General features: G+C 39.7%; 1 protein-coding gene across 3 annotated transcripts in view; it reads right to left on the bottom strand.

Annotated features, from left to right (window-relative positions):
- THADA (THADA armadillo repeat containing) overlaps positions 1-17,274 on the bottom strand; it is a 327,677-nt gene extending 310,403 nt beyond the window's left edge. Inside the window, exons 1-10 of one of the 3 annotated variants that reach the window (XM_061155510.1) lie at positions 17,056-17,273; positions 14,133-14,196; positions 13,410-13,509; positions 13,018-13,112; positions 11,951-12,081; positions 7,054-7,205; positions 6,904-6,936; positions 6,610-6,658; positions 3,119-3,300; positions 852-946 (exon numbers count right to left, since the gene is read on the bottom strand). In XM_061155510.1, the coding sequence (XP_061011493.1) occupies positions 852-946; positions 3,119-3,300; positions 6,610-6,658; positions 6,904-6,936; positions 7,054-7,205; positions 11,951-12,081; positions 13,018-13,112; positions 13,410-13,485 (813 nt within the window). In that variant the 5' untranslated portion in view covers positions 13,486-13,509; positions 14,133-14,196; positions 17,056-17,273. Of the gene's footprint in view, positions 1-851; positions 947-3,118; positions 3,301-6,609; positions 6,659-6,903; positions 6,937-7,053; positions 7,206-11,950; positions 12,082-13,017; positions 13,113-13,409; positions 13,510-14,132; positions 14,197-17,055 lie in introns of all 3 variants that reach the window. The other 2 variants (XM_061155511.1, XM_061155509.1) reach the window with 2 other exon arrangements.
- Positions 17,275-24,158: the final 6,884 nt, after the last annotated feature.

The raw sequence follows: 24,158 nt of genomic DNA, 5'->3' as shown, positions 1-24,158 counted from the left end.
ACTTATTCTTTCCATATAATCAAATTCACTGAACAACTAACTGATTCTAGTGTAATATCTGGGTTAGTCTTAAGAAAAATAACATATTTACCAAAAAGTTATTACCAAATACCTATACATCAATCTCTGTATAATTTTTTTTTTCCAGTTCCTCCAGTTTATTGCTACCAACCCATTTCCCTCCACCCTCCTCATGCATGAGTGCTCAGTCATATAATCCCATGGACTGCAGCCCACCAGGCTCCTCTGTCCATGGACTTTTTCAGGCAAGAATAATGGAGTGGGTTACCATTTCCTTCTTCATCTTTTAATTTTAATGTTATAAACATCTTTTATGATACTGACAGATGGAACTGAAAACAACACTAGAAAAAAACAAGGATATACACCCAAAAATGTTGACAATGATTATCTCCATGAGATGGATTTACATGTGACTATTATTGCCTTCTTTCTGCTTTATCCAAATTTTTGAAACTGTCACTTATTTTCCTTATTATTTATGTGGCTGTGTCGGGTCTTAGTTGAATCATGCAGGATCTTGTGTTGAGGCTCATGGGCTCTCTAGTTATGGCATGGAGGCTCAGCAGTTGCAGTGTGTGGGCTTGGCTGCTCCTTGGCACATGGGATCTTTAGTTCCCCAATCAGGGATTGAACCCATGTCCCCTGCATTGCAAAGTAGACTCTGAACCACTGGACTACCAGGGAAGTCCCGAGACTGTCACTCATTATAAGAGAAAAGGGTAATCAGAAAGACTATGAAAAAAAAGTTTTAATTCACTTCTTTATAAATATTTTAAAACATGTTTAACTATCAACAAAGTACAATTCTAAAAAGGACATGCACTTACCAAATCAGGAATCTTTTCAGGTGGATGAAACATAGCTTTAATAAAAAGAATAACAGCTAATCCAGATGTACTCTGAATTGTCTGTAAGAGACCATCTATTTGCAAAAAAGCAGAAAGCACGTATTAAATGATGATAGATACTGTGGTGTAATACAAAGAGTACACGCTGTGGGGCCAGAGAGTACAGGGTGCAATTTCTAGCTTGACCACTTACTAGGTGAATAAGCCTAGGTTAAGTTATTTTACTTCCCAGGGACTGTTTTCTCTTCCATAAATTGGGGAAAAAATAACTCTATCTGACACAATTGTTATAAGGTTGAAATAGATAATGAACATTAAGGCTTTTATGCCCAGCACAGAAGTACTCAATCCAGACATCCATTCTCTTCCTCTCCATCTACTGCCTCCCAGCACATGCCCCAGCAGTACCTCCTGGCCCCCTCTTCCACTGCTGCCTGTGCCTCTCAACTCCCATGTACATTACTTTTTCTGAAAGTGATTTCAGGGCTTGTGTAAAGGGCCTACATCAGCACTAATTACAAACTCTGCTCTCACTGGCACTGTACCCAATGTAACCAAACAATGCTGGCGTACTTTTCATTATCTATTAGCCTCTGGGTTTGTAAGAAAGTATACAAAATAATACAGTGGATTATTCAACATGGAGTAAGAATTATGAATAGCTACTATAAACGAACTTCCAAAAATTCATTCTGCCCTTCATCCCACAGTTGTTAACAACTCTGACTTGGATTGGGACATCCATGTGCCCAGGCAAAGACAGGCTACCTGTTTGCTCAATCTTCCTTAAAACTGAAGGTACCAGAGGACGATTCAGGCCAATGGAATATAAGTAGAAATCTTTTGGCTAATATTTTTCTTTCAGATTAAAGGTAAAGATGTAACTGGTCCTGTTTCCTGCCCTGAATACAGACAAGAGGTCTGGAGATAGAGCAGTCATATAGTAACCATGAAACAACAAACACGTGGATGAAAGCCAACATACTGAAGACAGCAAAGCAGAAAGGCAGAAATGTTTCATCCATTTAAACAAATGTGACATGGCCTTTCATCTACAGGTGCCCCCTTCGACCTTTTCTTCTTGTTATAATTTCTGTTGAAGAACTCTGGCCTTTTAACCTGTACAGTTTCCCACAATCTGGATGTTTACCCCTAGTGCAATTCAACACATTCTTCTGGCTTCTGTAATTCCTGCAAACTGGCGGGTGACTGAGAGACGGATCAATCGCAAGTTCAATCCCTTTGGGAAAAACTACAAGTGGTAAAATCAAACCTCAAAGCAAGAGGCACGTGTTATCTGGTTGTCTCCTTCTGAAATGTTAACAGCCGTTGATGCTTAATGCCCATCTCAAGTCACTGGGAGTTACAGAATGCTGCTGCTGCTGCTGCTGCTAAGTCGCTTCAGTCGTGTCCGACTCTGTGCAACCCCACAGACAGCAGCCCACCAGGCTCCCCGTCCCTGGGATTCTCCAGGCAAGCACACTGGAGTGGGTTGCCATTTCCTTCTCCAATGCATGAAAGTGAAAAGTGAAAGTGATGTCGTTCAGTCATGTCCGACTCTTAGCAACCCCATGGACTGCAGCCTACCAGGCTCCTCCATCCATGGGATTTTCCAGGCAAGAGTACTGGAGTGGGGTGCCATTGTCTTCTCTGGGTACAGAGTGGTGATATTTTAATTCTATCATTTCAGCTTCTTGGTTGAAATACTTTAAAAAAAAAAAAAAAGGACATTTTCTCTCATTAATTCACTTGGTTTCCCAGTGGTACAGATCATATGGACAGAATCAACATGAGACATAAGGAGGAAGAATGACCCCACAATGACCACGGGCATTATTTGAAGGAAGCATCTGCTGCTAAGGAAAAAGGTATGGGTTACACTAAACTTTCCAGACCTTACTTTCAAATTTGGAAATTTCTCAAGAATTTTCTTTCACTTTTTAAAGTCTGTGCCTTTTCAACACTAAGGTTGTTACATTTTCTGCTTTGTATACAATACACACATGCACATACATACACACACACATTTAGAAAAGTCATTCAGTGTTATCCTGATAAGCTGAACTGGTATCTTTGAAAGACAAAAAGCATTAAAACCTTATCATCCAGGCTCTTTCCCCACTTTGAGGGGCTGAGGGAAAGGAAGTTCTATTATCACAGCTAAGTATTGAATATCTCATATACCATTAGAAGTGAAAACTGATGAACACTCAATTATAATCATTACTTGTACGTTTTACACTTACCATCACTTAAGAAGTTGGCAAACATGCTCAGCAGTCCGCACATACTTTGCCAGGTAGGAGAATTCGTCAAATGAAGTCTCTGGGAGCCCTGTACTTTCTGTACTAACATCACGGAAACTCTAATGCTCACCAACAAGTCATTCATCAGCTGCGTTTGAACAATATGATTTCCAGCCAATTTTCTACAACAACAAAAAAGACATTAGGACAAAAGAAAAGTCAAAATGTTACCTCTTTTTCACCAAAATAATTCCTCATCAAACAGCCAAAATCAATTTTAGATTATAATCAACATCTATGCCTCTTTTTTCCATTCCCACAAATATTCAATTATGTAAACATTTATTGCAAACTTTTGACACTCTTTTAGCTCAAAATTTTCCCTTTTTCTCAGCTAATGATGAACTTCATTTCTTCTTTTTAAGAGTAAAAATAACAAATCAAGAATAAATGACACAATTTTTAAATCTGAATACTCCCTAACTTTACAATTTCCTTGAACTGACTTCCAAAATGCTCTCATGTTTTCTCTTATTTCACTTTTTTCATGCTTCTGAGACAACATGGCTAGTTCAGCCTCTTCTCCCTGATGTCCTTACATTAGATTTCGCCACAACTCAGTCCTTACCTCTTCTGTCCATCTAATTCACTCCCTTGATGCTGAGCTCATTTAGCTCATAAGCTTTAAATTACAATCTATATGCTGACAATTCCCCAATTTTCATTTCCAGCCCAGACCTCTCTTCCTAATTCCAGACTTGTATGTACAGCTTTCTATTTAATATCTTCACCTGGATGTCTGACACACATTTCAAGCTACATGAACTTATCTGCAACTCCACACTCGCTCCACCTGCTAGAATCTCTATCCTACAGAAAAAGCAATTATCCTTGACTCCTTTCCCACTCATCCTATCTGTAAGAAAATCCTGTGGTTCTACCTTCAAAATACATCCATTATCAGACCACCTCCACTGCGACTTCCAGCCACTCTCATCTCCCCCTCACTGTTACTGCCAGGGTCTCCAAACTAGTCTCCCAGCTTCTATGCCTGCTACCCACAGCCTATTCTCAACATAGCAGAATGCAAGAGTGTTTTAAAAGAAAAATCAGGGAAAACGGTTTGGGGGTTCTTCAAACAGTTACACAGAGAATATTTATATGATCCAGCAATTCTACTTCTAAGTATACGCCAAGAGAACTGAAAGTACAGACTCAAACTGTTATTTATACATCAATGTTTACAGCAGCATTATTCACATTAGTCAAAAGGCAGAAACAACCCAAATGTTTATCAACAAGTAAATGCATAAACAAAATGTGGTCTATGCATACAATGGAATATGACTTCACCATAAAAAGGAGTGAAATTCTGAAACAAGCTACAACAGAGATTAACCTTTAAAACAATATAAATAAGTCAGACAAAAAAAGACAAATACTGTATTCCATTTATTTGAGGTATCCAGAATTCAAAGAGACAGAAAGTAGAATAGAGGCTACCAGGGGTTTGGGGAAGAGATAAAAAGACAGTGAATTTTCTTTTGGATACATCGAATCTGAGGCACCTGTAAAATATCCAAGTTGAGATGTCCAGAAGACAACCACTATAGGAGTCTACCACTCAGAGAAGAGATCTAACTTGGAGTCATAAATCTAGGCATTCTAAGTATAGGATGTAGCTGACACCAAAGAAGTGGACAATACAAAGCAGTCAAAACAAACAGAATGGAAAGGACAGAACTCACACTGAAGAGATGAGCAGAGAAAGAGAAGCCTAAAAGGGGACGAGAAGGAGCTCCTTCCTAGTAAGGCAAAAGAGATCTTGGGTTAAAGATGGCACACAGGTGTTACTTTTACTCTCCCCTCAGAGCCTCCCTAAACCACAGCCAAGGGATTTAAAACATTAAAAGACATAAATACACAAGGGCAACAAACAGAAAACAAGACAATACTAAAACTTTAGTAGCAGATGGATGAGTGATAACTGACTTAACAGAATCAAGAATGATTCTGAATCCTAAGTCAGAGAACACACCCAGAGCAACCTGATTTGCAGCCCCTAAAGGACACAAAATTGTTGCCACCAGGTGCTCCTTGACATGAAGGAAAATGTAGGGATGAAAACAGGAAGAGTGGTTACAAGTCTGTTGAAGAAGAATGCCAACTCTGGACCATACCGCCCAGCTAGCAAACATTCCTTGGTTTTACCTCTAAGGAAGGTAAAACAGCAAGTGACTGGACAGGAAGAGAACACACAAAGTTAAAGCAACGATACCATATTGCAAGCAGGAGAATTAGGAAAATATCTGCACAATAAATGCTAAACGCCAAGATCTCAGCTTTATTCCCTCACCCAGCAACCAGAATATTAAGTCAACGGTTTGAAAGGTTCTTCCTTGACAAATCCACTACCCATGCAAAAAGACCTAAAGATACTGACATCAAGGGTTCCCCAAAGAAACAGTCCAGCTAGACCAGACTTCAATAAAGCCTATAATCAACCCCATCCATATGTGTGTGTGTGCTTAGTCGTTCAGTCATCTCCAACTCTTTGTAACCCTGTGGATTGCAGCCCACCAGGCTCCTCTGTCCATGGGGATTCTCCAAGAAAGAATACTGGAGTGGGTTGCCATGCCCTCCTCCAGGGGATTTTCCCAACCCAGGGATCAAACCCAGGTCTCCCGCACTGCAGGTGGTTTCTTTACTGTCTACGCCACCAGGGAAGCCCCCATCCATACGTACAGACGTTCAAATCAAGTCTCAGTGCCCCAGTCTTAAATGAGCACTCGGACAAGGATTACCAGACGTCCAAGGAAAGCTTCTGGCAACAAACATAGTGACCAAAAGCCACAAACAAAAAAGCAGCTTGAAAGAAACAGAGACCTATGTAAAGATACGAAAACTTTAAAAAAAGAAAACTCTACTATTAATATCCTCAGAGAGATAACAGAGCATATGTCATCCATGAAATAATAACAGGATGCTATGAAAAAGAAACACTCAGGTGAAGAAAAGAACTCTTCCCTTTCTCATTTATTCTCACAACTTATTTGATTTTTTCAAATTAAATATCAAATCTCAAAAAATAAATTTAAATAATTACATCTAATATTAATGGAGAAAGATGGAAAGAAAAATTCTTAAAAATTTCTTTTTACAAAGACAAGGCGTGTGTGCATGCTAAGTCGCATCAGTCATGTCTGACTCTTTGTGACCATATGGACTGTAGCCCACCAGGCTCTTCTGTCCATGGAATTCTCCAGGCAAGATTATTGGAGTGGGTTGCCATGCCCTCCTCCAGGGGGGTTTCCCGACCCAGGTATAGAACACGCGCCTCCTGCAGCTCCCACATTGCAAGCAGATTCTTTACCACTCAGCCACCAGGGAAGCCCGTACAAAGATAATATACATTAAAAAAAAAAAAAGATAATATACAACTGCAAATGTCCATATGCACATGCACAAGCATGAAGACATGTAACACTTGCCTATTTTCTTCTGAGATTTCAATTAAACTCTTCTGCAGAAAATGAAGTACTGAAACAAAAAGGACATAAGAAAAAATCAGAATTTAAAACTGTGAACTCTGACTTCAGCACAAGAAAATACTAAAATCATTGCTACCTAAAATGATATCATAAAAGTAGAAATTTAAAAGGAAGGAGCGTAATATACCTTCATCATCTGGAGTACTCCATCTACTGCCAAGAAACTTAAAAGAATCAGTTCAAAATGACTTATACAAGCAGTCACCTCTCAGAATAAAATAAAATAGAACTTACCATTTTCAAGAAGATTATTAACACTTGATCTACCTGTGGGGAGAAAATTAACACTGGTAAGGAGTTTCAGAACTAAAATTAACACCATTCAAAACACTGATGGAATGACAGATGTTAGCCAGAAGAAGTACTAGAAAAAAGCTAGCTTACCCAAGTCGAAGTTCTCCATACAGGAAGATATATTGTCAATAACTTTTCTGTAAGAGTAGAGATCAGTACTCGTATTCAATTCTTCCTGAAGACGAGAAGTAAAACTTCGTGTAGCCTCATTTAGAAAAAATTCAGGCAGGCCATTTAGTGAGCTAGAAAAAGAACCAAATATTAAAAATTTGACGACCTTAGAGTATGTTCAAGGAAATGTTGGGAGGGAAGAGAATATTACAAATGAAGAAATATTGAACTATACCTTCAAAATACAGTCAGAAAATAACTTCACACCACTATCACTGAAACTCCTTGGTCTATCATCTCTCCTCTGGTCTTCCTGTTTTCAACCTGCTTCGCTCCCTTTCCAAGGACTAACCTCAACAGAGCAGCCAGACTGATATTACTAAAACACCATTTATTGCTCTGCCTAAAACCATCCTACAATGTCCTTCTCACTCAATGCAGTAGCCAAAGTGCTTACAATGACTTATGAGACTTTACACAATATGGCCCCCCCATTATCTCTCTGGTTCATCTTGACCCTTGTTCACTTAGCTCTAGCTACACAGCCTTCCTCCATTCCAACAACATGCCAAAGTCTGTGTACTTGTTGTTTCCTCCACCTGGAATTCTCTCCTCTCAAATATCCCAAAGATTATTTCCCATTAATCATTTCCTCATCCCTTTCAGGTCAATCTCAAAGATCACCCTATCAATGACACTAAACAAAGACAGCTGAAAAGACTACTGTATTTTAAACTGTAGCCCTCCCCCATCCTTGGTACTCCCTTTCCTACTTCTCTGCTTTCTTTCTTTATCCATAGCACTCAATCCCTCTAATTCCTATATATCTTACTTAATTTTCTATCTCCTGTCTTCCTCTTAGAAATAATCTCCATTCCGGACTGTTTCATTCACTGTGTCCCCAATGCCTAGAAGAATACTTGACACACAGTGGATAATCAGTAAAAATCTACTGAATGGATAAATTAAATATAATGCCAATTTTACCACAGTTAATCTAAATTAACATTTTTTAAAATATTGACTCAACAATTCTAAAGTTTTTCTGGAAGGAAAAAATATTGAAAAATAGGAATATTGAGTACAATTTAGCAATACCTATCAAAAATTTTGATAGGCATAAGTCTGGTCAAGAAATTTCACTTCAAGGAATTCACTGCAGAGAAATACACATATTAAATTACATACACAATTAAGAATATCACTGTAGCATGGCTGGAATAATGAAAACTTGAAAGCAATCTACCAATGGAGAAGAGATTAAATAATATGTAATATGGCACATATGAATTTCAGTGCATCCATATTATGGAGTATCTATAGCTGTTAGCAAACACCCTCTTCCAACAACATAAGAGAAGACTCTACACATGGACATCACCAGATGGTCGACACCGAAATCAGACTGATTATATTCTTTGCAGCCAAAGATGGAGAAGCTCTAATATAGTCAGCAAAAACAAGACCGGGAGCTAACTGTGGCTCAGATCATGAACTCCTTATTGCCAAATTCAGACTGAAATTGACGAAAGTGGTTAAAACCACTAGACAATTCAGGTATGACCTAAATCAAATCCCTTATGACTATACACTGGAAGTGAGAAATAGATTTAAGGGACTAGATCAGATAGACAGAGTGCTGATAAACTATGGACGGAGGTTCATGACATTGTACAGGAGACAGAAATCAAGACCATCCCCAAGAAAAAGAAATGCAAAAAAGCAAACTGGCTGTCTGAGGAGGCCTTACAAATAGCTGTGAAAAGACGGGAAGTGAAAAGCAAAGGAGAAAAGGAAAGATATATCCATTTGAATGCAGAGTTCCAAAAAATAACAAGGAGAGATAAGAAAGCCTTCCTCAGTGATCAATGCAAAGAAATAGAGGAAAACAATAGAATGGGAAAGATTAGAGATCTCTTCAAGAAAATTAGAGCTACCAAGGGAACATTTCATGCAAAGATGGGCAAAATAAAGGACAGAAATGGTATGGACCTAACAGAAGCAGAAGATATTAAGAACAGGTGGCAAGAATACACAGAACTATGTAAAAAAGATCTTCATGACCCAGATAATCACAATGGCGTGATCACTCACCTAGAGCCAGACATCCTGGAATGTAAAGTCAAGTGGGCCTTAGGAAGCATCACTACGAACAAAGCTAGTGGATGTGATGGAATTCCAGTTGAGCTATTTCAAATCCTGAAAGATGATGTTGTGAAAGCGCTGCACTCAATATGCCAGCAAATTTGGAAAACTCAGCAATGGCCACAGGACAGGAAAAGGTCTGTTTTCATTCCAATCCCAAAGAAAGGCAATGCCAAAGAATGCTCAAACTACCGCACAACTGCACTCATCTCACATGCTAGTAAAGTAATGCTCAAAATTCTCCAAGCCAGGCTTCAGCAATTGTGAACCGTGAACTTCCAGATATTCAAGCTGCTTTTAGAAAAGGCAGAGGAACCAGAGATCAAATTGCCAACATCTGCTGGATCATCAAAAAAGCAAGAGCATTCCAGAGAAACATCTATTTCTGCTTTATTGACTATGCCAAAGCCCGTGCATTTCAATAAACTGTGGAAAATTCTGAAAGAGATGGGCATACCAGACCACCTGACCTGCCTCTTGAGAGACCTGTATGCAGGTCAGGAAGCAACAGTTAGAACTGGACATGGAACAGACTGGTTCCAAATAGGAAAAGGAGTATGTCAAGGCTGTATATTGTCACCCTGCTTACTTAACTTATATGCAGAGTACATCATGAGAAATGCTGGGCAGGAGAAAGCAGAAGCTGGAATCAAGATTGCTGGGAGAAATATCAATAACCTCAGATGTGCAAATGACACCACCCTTATGGCAGAAAGTGAAGAGGAACTAAAGAGCCTCTTGATGAAAGTGAAAGAGGAGAGTGAAAAAGTTGGCTTAAAGCTCAACATTCAGAAAACTAAGATCATGGCATCTGGTCCCATCACTTCATGGGAAATAGATGGGGAAACAGTGGAAACAGTGTCAGACTTTATTTTTTTGGGCTCCAAAATCACTGCAGATGGTGACTGCAGCCATGAAATTAAAAGACGCTTACTCCTTGGAAGGAAAGTTATGACCAACCTAGATAGCATATTAAAAAGCAGAGACATTACTTTGCCAAAGGTACGTCTAGTCAAGGCTATGGTTTTTCCAGTGGTCATGTATGGATGTGAGAGTTGGACTATAAAGAAAGCTGAGTGCCGAAGAATTGGTGCTTTTGAACTGTGGTGTTGGAGAAGACTCTTGAGGTCCCTTGGACTGCAAGGAGATCCAACCAGTCCATCCTAAAGAAGATCGGTCCTGGGTGTTCATTGGAAGGACTGATGTTGAAGCTGAAATTGCAGTACTTTGGCCACCTGATGCAAAGAGCTGACTCATTGGAAAAGACCCTGATGCCGGGAAAGATTGAGGGTAGGAGAAGAAGGGGATGACAGAGGATGAGATGGTTGGATGGCATCATCGACTCGATGGACATGGGTTTGGGTGGACTCTGGGAGTTGGTGATGGACAGGGAGGCCTGCGTGCTGTAGGTTCATGGGGCCTCAAAGAGTCGGACACAGCTGAGTGACTGAACTGAACTGATAGCTGTTAGAAAGAATGAGGACTTTTGATGGAAATGGAAAATAGTGCAGCCATATGGAAAATTGCTCCAAGTTCCTTGGTAAATTAAAAATAGAGTTACCATATTCAGCAATCCCATTTCTGCATATATATCCAAAAGAACTGAAAGCAGGATCTCTAAGAGATATTTGCACACCTACGTCCAAAAAGCAGCACTACTCACAACAGTCAAGAGGAAGAAGCAACCCAAATCTCTATCAGCAGGTGAATGGATGGACAATGTGCTATATAAACAGAACAATTAATCAGCCTTAAAAGGAAGGAATGCTGTCATGTGTTACAACACAGGTGAATATTGAGGACATCAAGTCAGTCACAGAAAGCTAAGTACAAATACTCCACTTATACAAGGTACTAAAGTAATCAAAACCATAGAAACAGAAAGAATAATGGTGGTTGCCAGGGACTAGGGGGAGAAGGAAACAGGAGTTCTTGTTTAGTGAGTACAGTTTCAGTTTTAGAAGATGAAAAAATGCTAGAGATCCACAGCATAATGATGTGAATACACTTAACACTACTGAACCGTACACTCAAAAATGGTTAGGATGGTAAATTTTATGTTATGTGGGGGATTTTTAACTACAACTAAAAAAAAACGTAAAGACTACACTGACATGAAAATATCTCTAAGATATTCTTTAGTGAAGAATAACCTACAAAGAAACACCCAGAGTATAACCCCATTTATGTAAAAGCATGCATACACTAAATCCAAAGACAAGATCTAGAAAGAAACACCAAAATGTTAAGTGATAACCTTTACTAAGAAAAAAGAGAGGCCAGAAATAGTGCAATGGAAAGCTCACTTTTTATTTTGTGTACTTCTATACAGCTTTAAGTTTTTACACTAAGCATATATTTCTATATTACCTACGTAATTAAAAATGTTTAAACAAAAACAGACAGAACAGAGAGGAAAAAAACTGTAGGTGACAGGTTTAAATTCAACCAATAATTACATTACATGTAAATATATTAAACCAGGAGTCTGCAAACTATAGTCTACAGCCTATTTTTTTAAGGTCTGTGGCCTAAGAAACCTTTTACATTTTTTAAGAATTATGATAAATGAATAAACAAATAACACAAAACAAAGACAAAACTGTAAGAATGAAATTGCTAAGTGATATATTTCATTTCAGTTTTACCAAAGAGGGAACCTTAAATACTAGTTACTTTCGGTCAAACTGAACATTTACAATGCCTAACTTTGCTTTCTTTTCTTTCTTACCTTGCCAAGACTTTCTTCAAGGGATTTTTTAGATTCAAAGAAAGATAAATGCCCGCTAAAATATCCAAACAACTTCGAATAGTGGGATCACATGTGCCATTTTTATTTGCCTTCTCCAGTAAGGGCACAATCTATAAACCAAAAAATTCAAAGTTACAGTAATTTTTTTCTAATATCAAGTATAGCAAAGTAACATGGATTCAAATACTTTAAGTCTCAATTTTAATGTGTAATATTTTCCACACTACACTGTTTTAAACACCTATTTCAATATTTATTAACTTTTTTAAACCATGCCCCCAACACTCACTCTACCCTCTAGATCCACCTTCACTGAAAATTACTGACTTAATGGCTTAAGGTACAGGAATTCTGTAGCATTACTGAAAACCAATGACACATTCAACTGCTTTCCAAAAAATACTATGCAAGTTCAAGTGATAAATCCTAATATCAAAACAATGGTAAGGACAATTTTTACATTTTACGTTAACTTTTTAATGCATCTGCTAAAAAGTTTTGAAGATCCAGATCGATAGAAATATTTTTTTAATTTATCTCCACCAAAAAGGTATGCACTATTATCTCATTATCCTACCTATATACAACTCCAACAGTGGTAAAGCCTCAATATGGCTTACATTGCCACTTTGAATAAAAAAAATCATAAAATGAATAGAAAAAAAATTCCTATTCTTTAATGATACCTCAGTATTAAATAATTAGGAGCCTGGAGAAAGCAATAGCAACTAAATCCAGTATTGTTGCCTGGGAAATCCCATGGACAGAAAAGCCTGGCAGGTTACAGTGTATGGGGTACAAAAGAGTCCACAGGACTTAGCAACTAAACAGCAACACACATATATATAAGGATGATTAATTCTGCTGTACAGTAGAAACTAACAAACAGTGTGGAGCATATATAATACTCCAAATTTAAAAACATAATTAGGAGTCAAAAATTATCAGTTAATTTTAGGACTTCCTTGGTGGCTCAGTTCATTTTAGAAGTCCATAATAGCATGATAACCTCCAAGATGCACCCATGAACACCAGATCAGCCTTACCTGTTTAACATGACAGATCTGCGACACTCCATCAGTGAGTTGTACACAATGCAACAGCAAAGAAGCTAGATTTTGCCCTTCCACATCAGCCAAGGCTATACAAAACAAAACAAAGCAAAAATTTCTTCAGTGACTTCACAATATATAGATAAGAGTTTATCTTTGTTACGTGTTCTATAAAATTTAAATATTTATAAACAAATAAAACCCAAGAGAACTTAGACTGAAGACAGATGTTTAAGAATACCATTTTATATCCAAAACTGAATGTAAAGAACATGGAAAAATTAAACTCCAAGAGTTTGAACATTCTGTGATATGGAGTCCCAGAGATAAATAAACCATTTGCAACCTAGAAAAGAGATAAACAAATTAAGTCAGAAATCACTTACCTTTCAAAGTTTCAAGGTCCTGATGACAAACGGTCAATGAAGTAACCTGTGTTTCTCTCTTCTTCTTTACACCCATTTTAAATAGAATTAACAGTAGTCACTACAAGAAAGAAGAGTTTTAAGACACTGCTGAAGGACCTCCCTGGTGGTCCAGTGGCTAAGACTCCATGCTCCCAATGCAGGGGCCTGGGTTCCACACTTGGTCAGGGAACTAGATCCCACACGCCACAACTAAGAGTGCGGATCTGCAATGAAGAAGAAAGATCCTGCATGCCACAACTAAGATCAGCACAGCTAAACAAACAAACAAATAAATAAATAAAAATAAGTATTTTTTTAAAGAGACTTGTCTAATGCACTGAAGAACTCCATGCTGTTGACATTTGGCGCCAGGTAATCCTTTGCTACAGGGTATCATGCCAAGCACTGTAGGACATGGCCTCTGCCCACTAGATAGATGCCAGTAGTATCCGTCTTCCTCTAAGTTGGGGCAACTGAAAAAGGTCTCCAGTCGTTGCCAAATGTCCCCTGGGGAGCAAAGTTGCCACAGGCTAAAACTACTGGCCTAAGGATTGCTGCCTTGAAAAACTTTTTTTAGACTCAAGAAGAGTTTATTACTGTCTAAGGTTACTTTTACCTACCCAGTCTTTGGATTTAAATACAGCAAACCTTCATTTTAAACAAAGAAACCAGAACGGCTTTTCAAAAATATACTAGGCCTACCTAATCTCCATGACTTCTTGGACTGACAGATCAGGAGGTATCCTAACAAGCTGTATCTTGATTTCTGAAAAATATTTGATAAAGGAAACTTTCATGTACTATCCCTGTGAGTTTGCTTTTAGCTAATAAACAGAGTTTGTTTCAGCTAACAGGATTCACAATAGGGTGAACAAAGATACACAAAGGATACACACTCAGAGTACCATGTGGTCTGAAGACAAGTCACTAGGGAAACGCCACATGGGGCTCTCTTCTTGAGGACCTTTAGTGGTGTTTATCATGTAGACATTAGAGGACACAATACAGTGAATTAAGAAAAGACACAGAGCTAGGAGCATGTGTTGGATGATGGAATCAGGGTTTAAAAAGTGACTAATCAACTGGAATAAACTTACCAAGATGAAATAGAAAGAAATGTAAAATGCTGCTTTTGGATAAGAGCAATGCAGTACAGGATTTATAATACCCAGAAATACAGGATGGGGAGGTAAGAGAGATAAAATGTGATTTAAAACAACTCAACATGTGGTTTGTGAGCCACAATCCAATAGCACAACATGACTTAAAAACCACATTAAAAATCAGCTAGACCAACGGATAGTCATCTTCACAGGTCAGGGAATGTAGGGAGCATTAGGTGCTGTGCTAGTAGCCATATTTTAAGGAGCCGTAGCAAATGATGGAGCTTCCAAGCTTCCCTGATAGCTCAGTTGGTAAAGAATCTGCCTGCAATGCAGGAGACCCCAGTTAGGGGTCGGGATAGTTAGTTAGAAGGGATAGGCTACCTACTCCAGTATTCTTGGGTCTCCCTTGTGGCTCAGCTGGTAATGAACCTGCCTGCAATGCAGGAGACCTCGGTTCGATCCCTGGGTTGGGAAGATCCCCTGGAGAAGGGAAAGGCTACCCACTCCAGTACTCTGGCCTGGAGAATTCCATGGACTGTATCATTTCATGGGGTCGCAAAGAGTCAGACACAACTGAGCCACTTTCACTTTCACTTTCCAAGGAACAGCCAGACTTCTGAAGGGCCTGGAGAGCACCACCCTTCAGAAAACAGTTCAGTAAACCAAAGGTGTTTGGCCTAGAGAAAAGAGGACAGGATGGGTGCCTTAAAAGAGCTGCTGTTGGAGGACTGATTGGGAGAAAGAGGAACAGATTTTATTCCGTAGTTTTCCGAGGTTTTTTTTTTTTTTTTTTGGTCACATTGCTGCACAGCTTTCAGGATCTCAGTTCCCTGGACCAGAGATTGAACCCAGGGCCACAGCAGTGAAAGCGCTGAGTCCTAACCAATGGACAACAGGGAAGTCCCAGATGTCTTCTGTTAGATGGCTATAGAATTAGGTGATGTCAGTGCAAGCTTCAGGGAGGCCAATTACAGCTTAATACAAAGGAAAAAAATCTATGGTTCAATTATAAAATGAGCTGCCTTTCAGAGAACTTTCCAACACTGAGAATATCCGAACAGAAATTCAATGAACCCTTTTAACCTGGATCACTGCAATAAACTCCCAACTGGTCTCCAAACTTCCATTCTGCCTCTGAAGAGTCCATTCTTTTCACAGTCATCAAAGCAACTTTTTTCAAATTTAACTACTCCCTTGCTTAAAAATTTCTAAGGGCTTTCATTTATACTTAGAATAAAATACAAATTTGAGACTTTGGCCTTTGAGGCCCTAAATAACCTGGCCCTTCCTTCCTCTGCAGTTCATTTCAAATCAATCTTCTCTTCACCATCTAGGGGACTTTGCACGTCCTGATATCTCTACTGTTAGGCTTATTCCACCAAATCTTTGCAAGGCCAACTCCTCACCATTCAGGTCTCTTCCCAAACATTACCTCCTCTAAGAAGACTTTCATGGACACTCGATTTAAAATTTCACCACTTCTACTCACATATAAGTCATTTCTATTGCTTTATTTTCTTTATAGCACTTACTACTACCTGAACTGTGTATATTGGTGACTTACCTAGGAAGTGATCCCTAGTGCTAGTCCCCTTGATTCAATCATGTCGCTTTTCAAATTTTTACCTTGTCGATGCGTTTAATCTGTTGTATTCAGTTTTAATCATCAATTCCCAAAACAGTACCTGGCATATATCAAGTCTTTAAAAAAGTTTTGATGAATAAACTAATGAGTTAACAAACATTTATCAGTGATGTTCTAAAAAGTATGTGTACTTTTAACAGCAGAAAAGTGGACTACTTGTCATCTTAAGTAAATTCTATATCCAAGTGACAAGCTAGTCCTGACACTGAGGAACCTATGGTCCCTCTGCAAAGTAAGAAATTAATACAGCAGTGAAATAGGAAAACCCACTTAACAGAAAATGATAATAAAAATGGACACTGCTAGAAACGCAATGTTGTCCATTGGACAACTTAGAAGGGATAGAAATAAACAAATGGGGAGACGATTCTGTGATGAATGGTGAGCAAATTTGCCGCAGAATTTTATCTTGGAACCCTCAAGGCTGCACAAAGAGGTTTGGTGTTTATGCGTGCTCAGTGGATGCCCAAACGTTTATCCTCCCAACAGTGGAAAATCTCGTGCCCACCTTAAGGCACTCCTTAAGTAGCCAGAAGGTGCTCAGTAAATTATACTCCTCCTGCGCCCACTGGCTGCTTCCCTTATGATTACTGCTCCAGTGAAACCTACACCTTTCTGGCTGACTCCCACAAACATTATGTGGACATCTTCCCAACCACGTGGAGTCTAGGGAATGACAAGTGGGGGGAGGGGTTAAAGTGCTATCTCCATGGAGACCTAAGCTTCCGGAAATCAGTTTCCAAACCGGCAAATTCTCGCGTAACCAAAGAACGGGAATTGATGTGCATCCCCTGGCAGCCCTAGTAAAGTGGCCGAGCGGTGGAGAGTCGCGCACTACCGCGGCTCTGGCAAAGAAGACGCCTGGAAGCCAAACCTCGTGCCCGTGAGCGTCTGAGAAGAGTCGCTGCAGTCAGGATGAGTCCCGGAAGCTGGTCTAGTTCTACGGTGTCTCGGTAGCTCACAGCGTGGTCTGTAGTCGACTACCGGGTCAGGGCTCGGGAGCGAAGTAATTAACGTGGAGGAAGCATCATCGCGAGAATTGAGCCAGGGAGCTCCTCCAATCAGGAGTTCAGATAGGTGTTGATGTCACACGGGAACCGGTGCTAGTGAGTTTTATTTGACTCTACGGTAAAGAGAGCGGCGGAGTGCTTCATCTACCGCCTTGGCTGGGCCAGGCGCCGCTCGCCTCCTTCCGTTTAGGGCAACTCTCACTGTGGCCTCCACACCCGAGTGCCTGGATGCACTTTTACCTTAATCCAGACGTTTTACCTTCCTCCCACTCAAGCCTCCTCAGCGCAGAGAGGAGAAAACTGCCTCCGGGCCTCTAGAACCGGAGCCTAAAGCCTTTCGAGCCTATGAGATGGGGTAGGGGGTGGGACGGGCAGTCCCCTGAAATTACTGTTCGAACTTTGACTAAGATGATGAAAGGAGGGCATGGCAGCCCTCTCCAGTATTCTTGCCTGGAGAATTCCATGGACAGAAGAGCCTGACTGGACTACAGTCCTTGGGGTTGCAAAGTGTCTCAGGTGACTGACTTAACACGATAACCACGTTTTATCAGATTGTTCAGACCTTTTTAAAAAAATGCATAAATAAGTAGGTGCCAACTTTTACTCTAGCATCATGGACTCAATTGCCATCAGTTTGAGCAAAGTTCAGGAGATAGTGAAGGAAAGGGAAGCCTGGCTTGCTTCAGTCTTTGGGGTCGCAAAGAGTCCGACACGGCTTAGCGACAGAACAACAACAACCTCTACTCTAGAAGCTGGGGGTGGGGTGGGGGGACGATAAGATCAGGAAATAAAAACTGAGGCTATCTATCAGTTCAGTTCAGTTCAGTCGCTCAGTCGTGTCCGACTCTTTGTGACTCCATGAATTGCAGCACTCCAGGCCTCCCTGTCCATCACCAACTCCCAGAGATTACTCAAACTCATTCATGTCCATAGAGTCAGTGATGCCATCCAGCCATCTCATCCTCTGTCATCCCCTTCTTCTCCTACCCCCAATCCCTCCCAGCATCAGGGTCTTTTCCAATGAGTCAACTCTTTGCATCAGGTGGCCAAAGTATTGGAGTTTCAGCTTCAACATCAGTCCTTCCAATGAACACCCAGGACTGATCTCCTTTAGGATGGACTGGTTGGATCTCCTTGCAGTCCAAGGGACTCTCAAGAGTCTTCTCCAACACCACAGTTCAAAAGCATCAATTCTTCGGCACTCAGCTTTCTTCACAGTCCAACTCTCACATGCATACAACATGATCACTGGAAAAACCATAGCCTTGACTAGACAGACCTTTGTTGGCAAAGTAATGTCTCTGCTTTTTAATATGCTATCTAGGTTGGTCATAACTTTCCTTCCAAGGAGTAACTGTCTTTTAATTTCTTGGCTGTAATCACCATCTGCAGTGATTTTGGAGCCCAAAAAAATAAAGTCTGACACTGTTTCCACTGTTTCCCCATCTATCTGCCATGAAGTGATGGGACTGGATGCCGTGATCTTAGTTTTCTGAATGTTGAGCTTTAAGTCAAATTTTTCACTCTCCTCTTTCACTTTCATCAAGAGGCTTTTTAGTTCCTCCTCACTTTCTGCCATAAGGGTGGTGTCATCTGCATATCTGAGGTTATTGATACTTTTCCCGGCAATCTTGATTCCACCTTGTGCTTCTTCCAGCCCAGTGTTTCTCATGATGTACTCTGCGTATAAGTTAAGTAAGCAGGGCGACAATATACAGCCTTGACGTACTTCTTTTCCTATTTGGAACCAGTCTGTTGTTCCATGTCCAGTTCTAACTGTTGCTTCCTGACCTGCATATAGGTTTCTCAAGAGGCAGGTCAGGTGGTCTGGTATTCCCATCTATCTATATTCAAGTGCAATTAATTTGGGAAATATTGATAAACGTTGAATTTCCCCACACCTTTAGCAAGGTTAATGATTTTAATTTTTCAGTCATGACTTTTCTGAATTTTATCTCACCTTCTTTTATTCTTCTTTGTAATTGTATCACCTGTTTATGTATTACTAAATATATCTTATTTTGTTTGATTTTGAACTTTATTTATGGAATCGGTTCGTTTTCTCCAGGACTTTGCTTCTCTCACCATTGCTTTTGGCATCCACAGAAAAGCAGGTTCCTGTAGTTATTTCATTCATGTGCTAAGTCACCTCAGTCGTGTCCAGCTCTTTGCAACCCCATGGACTGTAACCCACCAGGCTTCTCTGTCCATGGGATTCTTCAGGCAAGAATACTATAGTGGGTTGCCATTTCCTTCTCCAGGGGATCTGATCCAAGGATTGAACCCGAGTCTCTTATGTCTCCTGTGTTGGCAGGAGGGTTCTTTACCACTAGTGCCACCTATTCCATTGTTTAATATACCACATTTATCTATTCTCCTCTCGAAATTTGGATAGGTTCCAGCTTTTCCTCTAACAATGCTGCTGTGGACTTTGTTGTATGTATCAGATGATGAGTGTGTGTAGAACTTTCTCTGCATCAGTTTTTTTTCTAATTTTGATTGGGACTGATAGTAAGAAATGCATTGTACCTTGAACCAACTACACCTGAATACTCATACACTGTAACTGAAAGAAAAATTTCTTGAACTGTTTATTACTCTACAGGAGCTATGTGCTCTGATATTTTCTGTCTTTTTTTTTAAGTTGTGGTAAAATACACAAAACAAAATTTACCGTCTTAACCATGGTTTTTAAAAAAAAAGAAGAAAGAAAGAAAGAACAGGCCCAGGGTGGAGCCACTAGCCCCAAACTTCATTGCAAACCAAGACTTCATTGCAGTTTCAGCCTGTCTCAAGAATGGAATTTCTAAACAGCACTAGAGAGGTAACCTTTCCTGAAACAATCCTTTCTTTTCTTTTATTGTTAACCTCCTTGTTCCGTGTCATTTCTATAGAAGCTTCCCATTTTGTACCACTTATGAAGTGCCTTCCTATTATCTGGGTGGGATGCTGCCTGATCCATGAATCATTGAATAAAGCCAATTAGATCTTCAAATTTACTTGGTTGAGTTTTGTATTTTAACACCCTTTTTAAGTGTTTCCCTTTTTTCAGTATATGTTTCGAGGTCACTGAAATTAACATCCTAATGATCTGAATCCCAACCCTTTTTAAATTTTGGCCCAACCATTTGAAATTAAGGGGCAGACATTGCGACTCTTCCCCACAAAATGAGAGCATGATCTTGAAGAGAAACAAACACACCAAACTTGTATGTGAAAAGGCAGTAACTGCCATTGAGAAAACAGGGGAAATAGAAGATGAGAATGGACTGTGGGGAGATTTGTTGCCATTTTAGAGTGGTCAGTGTAGGCCTCCTGGAGTAAAGATTTAAAAAAATTCTGTGTGGAGGGAACAGCCACTGCAGTGGTATCAGGGCAGGAGGTTGGTGTGTAAGAACCGCAAGGAGGCCGGTGTGGCTGGAGCCAAGTGAGCAAAGGTATATGTTACAGGGGATGAAACAAGGGAGTTTCCATTATGTAAAGTCTTACAAGGACTGTAAGTGAAGTGGGGAGTCATTTTGAGCAGGAAATGATAGAATTAATCTACAAAGAGCCACTGGACCTACTTTGTTGAGACTAGACTTTAGCAGAAGTGGGAAGACCAGTGAGTGAAGAGACAAATTCCGGATATGATTTGGAAGTAAGCCAACAGGATTTCCTGAAAGATAAAATAGGGTATGAGGAAAAGAGGAGTTAAAGATGATTCCAAGATTTCTGATCTGAGCAACTGGAAGGATAAAGTTGCCATTCATAGACTGATGGGGCGAAAGTTTGCTCGGAGTGGCTGGGTGTAAAAGAGACTGGGAGGAAAGGAACTGACAGTGATGAGATCAAGCAGAGACAACTCCAGTGCTTCTAGTACACAGGGGCAAATAAATGGAGTGTAAGTTTAGGGGAAATAGAGGCAAGAGAAAGTTCAGGTTGTAAAGACTGAAAGAGTAACATGTTTGGAAAAGAAATTTTTTTTTTGTAGTCACCTTGCACTGCCAGCTTGTAAGTGCTCACTCAGTCATGTCTGTGACCCCATGGACTGCAGCCCACCAGGCTGAATACTATTTTCCAGGCAAGAATACTTGGGTTGCCACTTACTACTCCAGAAGATCTTCGAACTCCAGAAGGGTTCGAACCCACATCTCTTGCACCTCCTGCTTTGGCAAGCAGGTTCTTTACTGTTTGCACCACCTGAGAAGCCCAACTTGAGACTATTTTAAATTCTCTGCTTGAGATTTTTCAGAACATAGCATGAATTTGGGCTATGAACCATTTTTTAAGTGGCTATATATTTTATTAGTAAAGATGTATTCCAAGGGAATTTTTGAAGACGCAGTAATCCTTAATGTATAAAAGTATAAAAGAAAACACATAAGTGGCATCTTATTGTGAAAGTGTGGACTACATAAAATCATGAAAAGTTATTAGTATATCTGGGTTTTAAGTGTAGTTTAAATATGTACCTGTTAAAGCAGGTAGAAATTCCCTCAATTAGGGGAGTATTTTTATACTTATTTAATTTAATGATACATTTTCATCCATAATGATTTTTTTACTTATTTTACATTTGAATAATTAAAATTTGACCTTTTAAAACCAATTGCCTATTCATTTAATATTTGTTCATAAACTTCACTCTGGTTGTGGGTATCTCCTATATGGTGTTGTTTTCCATAACCGAAAATCATAATAGTCTATCAGTCACCATATCCTAAAAAAAGTATACTTTATGATAAGCTGCCAGCAATGCATGGTGATTTATGTAATTAAGGAATCCCTCATAATAATCCGTGTTTAATAGTTTCATGTGTAAAATGAAATCCAAAAGCATATACTAGAGCTATGAATATGATTTATTGTTTGTTAATATATTTTGTTCTTTGTTAATATAATAAAAATGTTATTTGGTAATGTAAGTTTGTCCCCAAGTCAATGAAAGAAAGCATGATGCTTCTATTATTTACTTGCCTATTGATACATAATAAATGATTCCTGAACTTAATGTCTAAAACACTATTGTGCTGTGCTTAGTCACTCAGTCATGTCCAACTGTTTACGACCCCATGGACTGTAGCCCCCCAGGCTCTTCTATCCATGGGGATTCTCCAGGCAAGATGCTGGAGTGGGTTGCCATGCCGTCCTCCAGGGCATCTTCCCAACCCAGGGATGGAACCCAGGTCTCCCGCATTGCAGTCAGGTTCTTTACCGTCTGAGTCACCAGGGAAGCCCATAAACACTATTAACACTTTTTATCTCATAGTTTCTGTGGGTCAGAAATTCAGCAGCTACTTGGCTCAGTCCTTCTGGCCAGAGGTCTCTGATGAGTTTGCGGTCATCCAAAGGTGTACCCTTGGGCTAGAGGATCCATTTCTAAGATAACTTAATTCAGTGGTGTTTGTTGTTAATAAAAGGCCTTAGTTACTCCCTGTGTGGGTCTCTCCCCCAGGCTACTTGAGCATTCTCACAACACAGTAGCTGGCCTTCCCCAGAAAGAGCAAGGTAGAAGCTTCAATGGTTTATATGGCCCAGCCACAGAAGTCATATGCGATCTCAATAACACAGTACTGATTACAAAGGTCAGCCCTACTCATGTACTGGTCATTGTGAGAGGGGACTACACCAACATAAATGCCAGAAGGCCAGTGTAACTGGGGGGCCACTTTAGAGGCTAGCTACCACTGTCTATAACACATCTGCAAATTTTTCTTAATACTTAAAATATACTGACTAATGGATCACAACTAAGAAATTATTTATGAGTTGTTTGATTATAATTTCCACAGTAGACCTTATGGAAACACTTAAATGTTCTTACATGTGTTTTTACAAACTTACTTGCCTTTAATGACATACATTTTCATAGAAGACAGCCACAGAATTTAATCATAAGGCTAGGTTTACCAGATGCACAGGGATTCATGGGGCATGGATGTCAGCAACCTTCATACCAGACTGGCTAACAGAGCAAAAGTCAATCAAAATGATCCAATGGGTCCTAAAGGAGAATGACCAGCTGATCTGCTCTATCGTGAATATCAGAACAAAAGCATGGCAAACAAGTGCACCCAGTACCAGCATGTGTTGCATGGAAATCTCATTTATTTGGCTACCATCACAGATGCCAACCCAACCAGTGCTTTAAAACCAATGGCAGTTGTGAGGAGTCATTGAATGTAATTATTTCCTATGAAGTAGAGACAGAATCTTTACCATCTCAACTGCTTAAAACATAAATGCAACTTCTGTGACTCAAAAAAATGTGAAGAAAGTCACTGAATTAACTATGCTTAGTGTAATATTTATTTTAATAATTAAGCAAATTCCCTTAAAAAAAAAAAAAACCTAGGTTTATTATGAGTAAGGATTTTGATCTTATCCCTTCCCTACCTAAGAGCACATATTGACTGTCTTCTATGTACTCTTTCTTTCCTTCCCCATACACCAGGCTCCAATTTATGAGACCTTCTCAATATTTCCTAAAAGCACTGATCTTTCATGCATTGTACTATGCTGTCTGCTCAGAAGGTCTATTTTCACCCAAGAAACTTTCTCACACTTCGAAGATCCATCTCACATATCACCTCTTCAGTGAAATTTCATGTGTGTGATAGAGAAACTCTTGTTTTTTCCTACCAGTAGTTTTGTCTCGGCATTGTCACTTTGTTGAGACATGCTAGTTATTTGTATCCTTGCCAGTATTCCTACTAATTTATGAACTTCTCCAAGACAGGAACCATTCTTAGGTCCTTGTTGACTAGTACAGTGCCCAGTGTAACTCACCAAATATTGTTCAGTTCAGTTCAGTTCAGTCACTCAGTTGTGTCCGACTCTTTGTGACCCCATGGACTGCAGCAGGCCAGGCCTCCCTGTCCATCACCAACTCCCGGAGTTTACCCAAACTCATAACCATAGAGTCAGTGATGCCATCCAACCATCTCACCCTCTGTTGTCCCCTTCTCCTCCTGCCCTCAATCTT

This window comes from Dama dama, chromosome 11, assembly GCF_033118175.1.
Source record: "Dama dama isolate Ldn47 chromosome 11, ASM3311817v1, whole genome shotgun sequence".
Lineage (NCBI taxonomy): Eukaryota > Metazoa > Chordata > Mammalia > Artiodactyla > Cervidae > Dama > Dama dama.
This window is presented reverse-complemented; position numbering and strand designations above follow the sequence as displayed.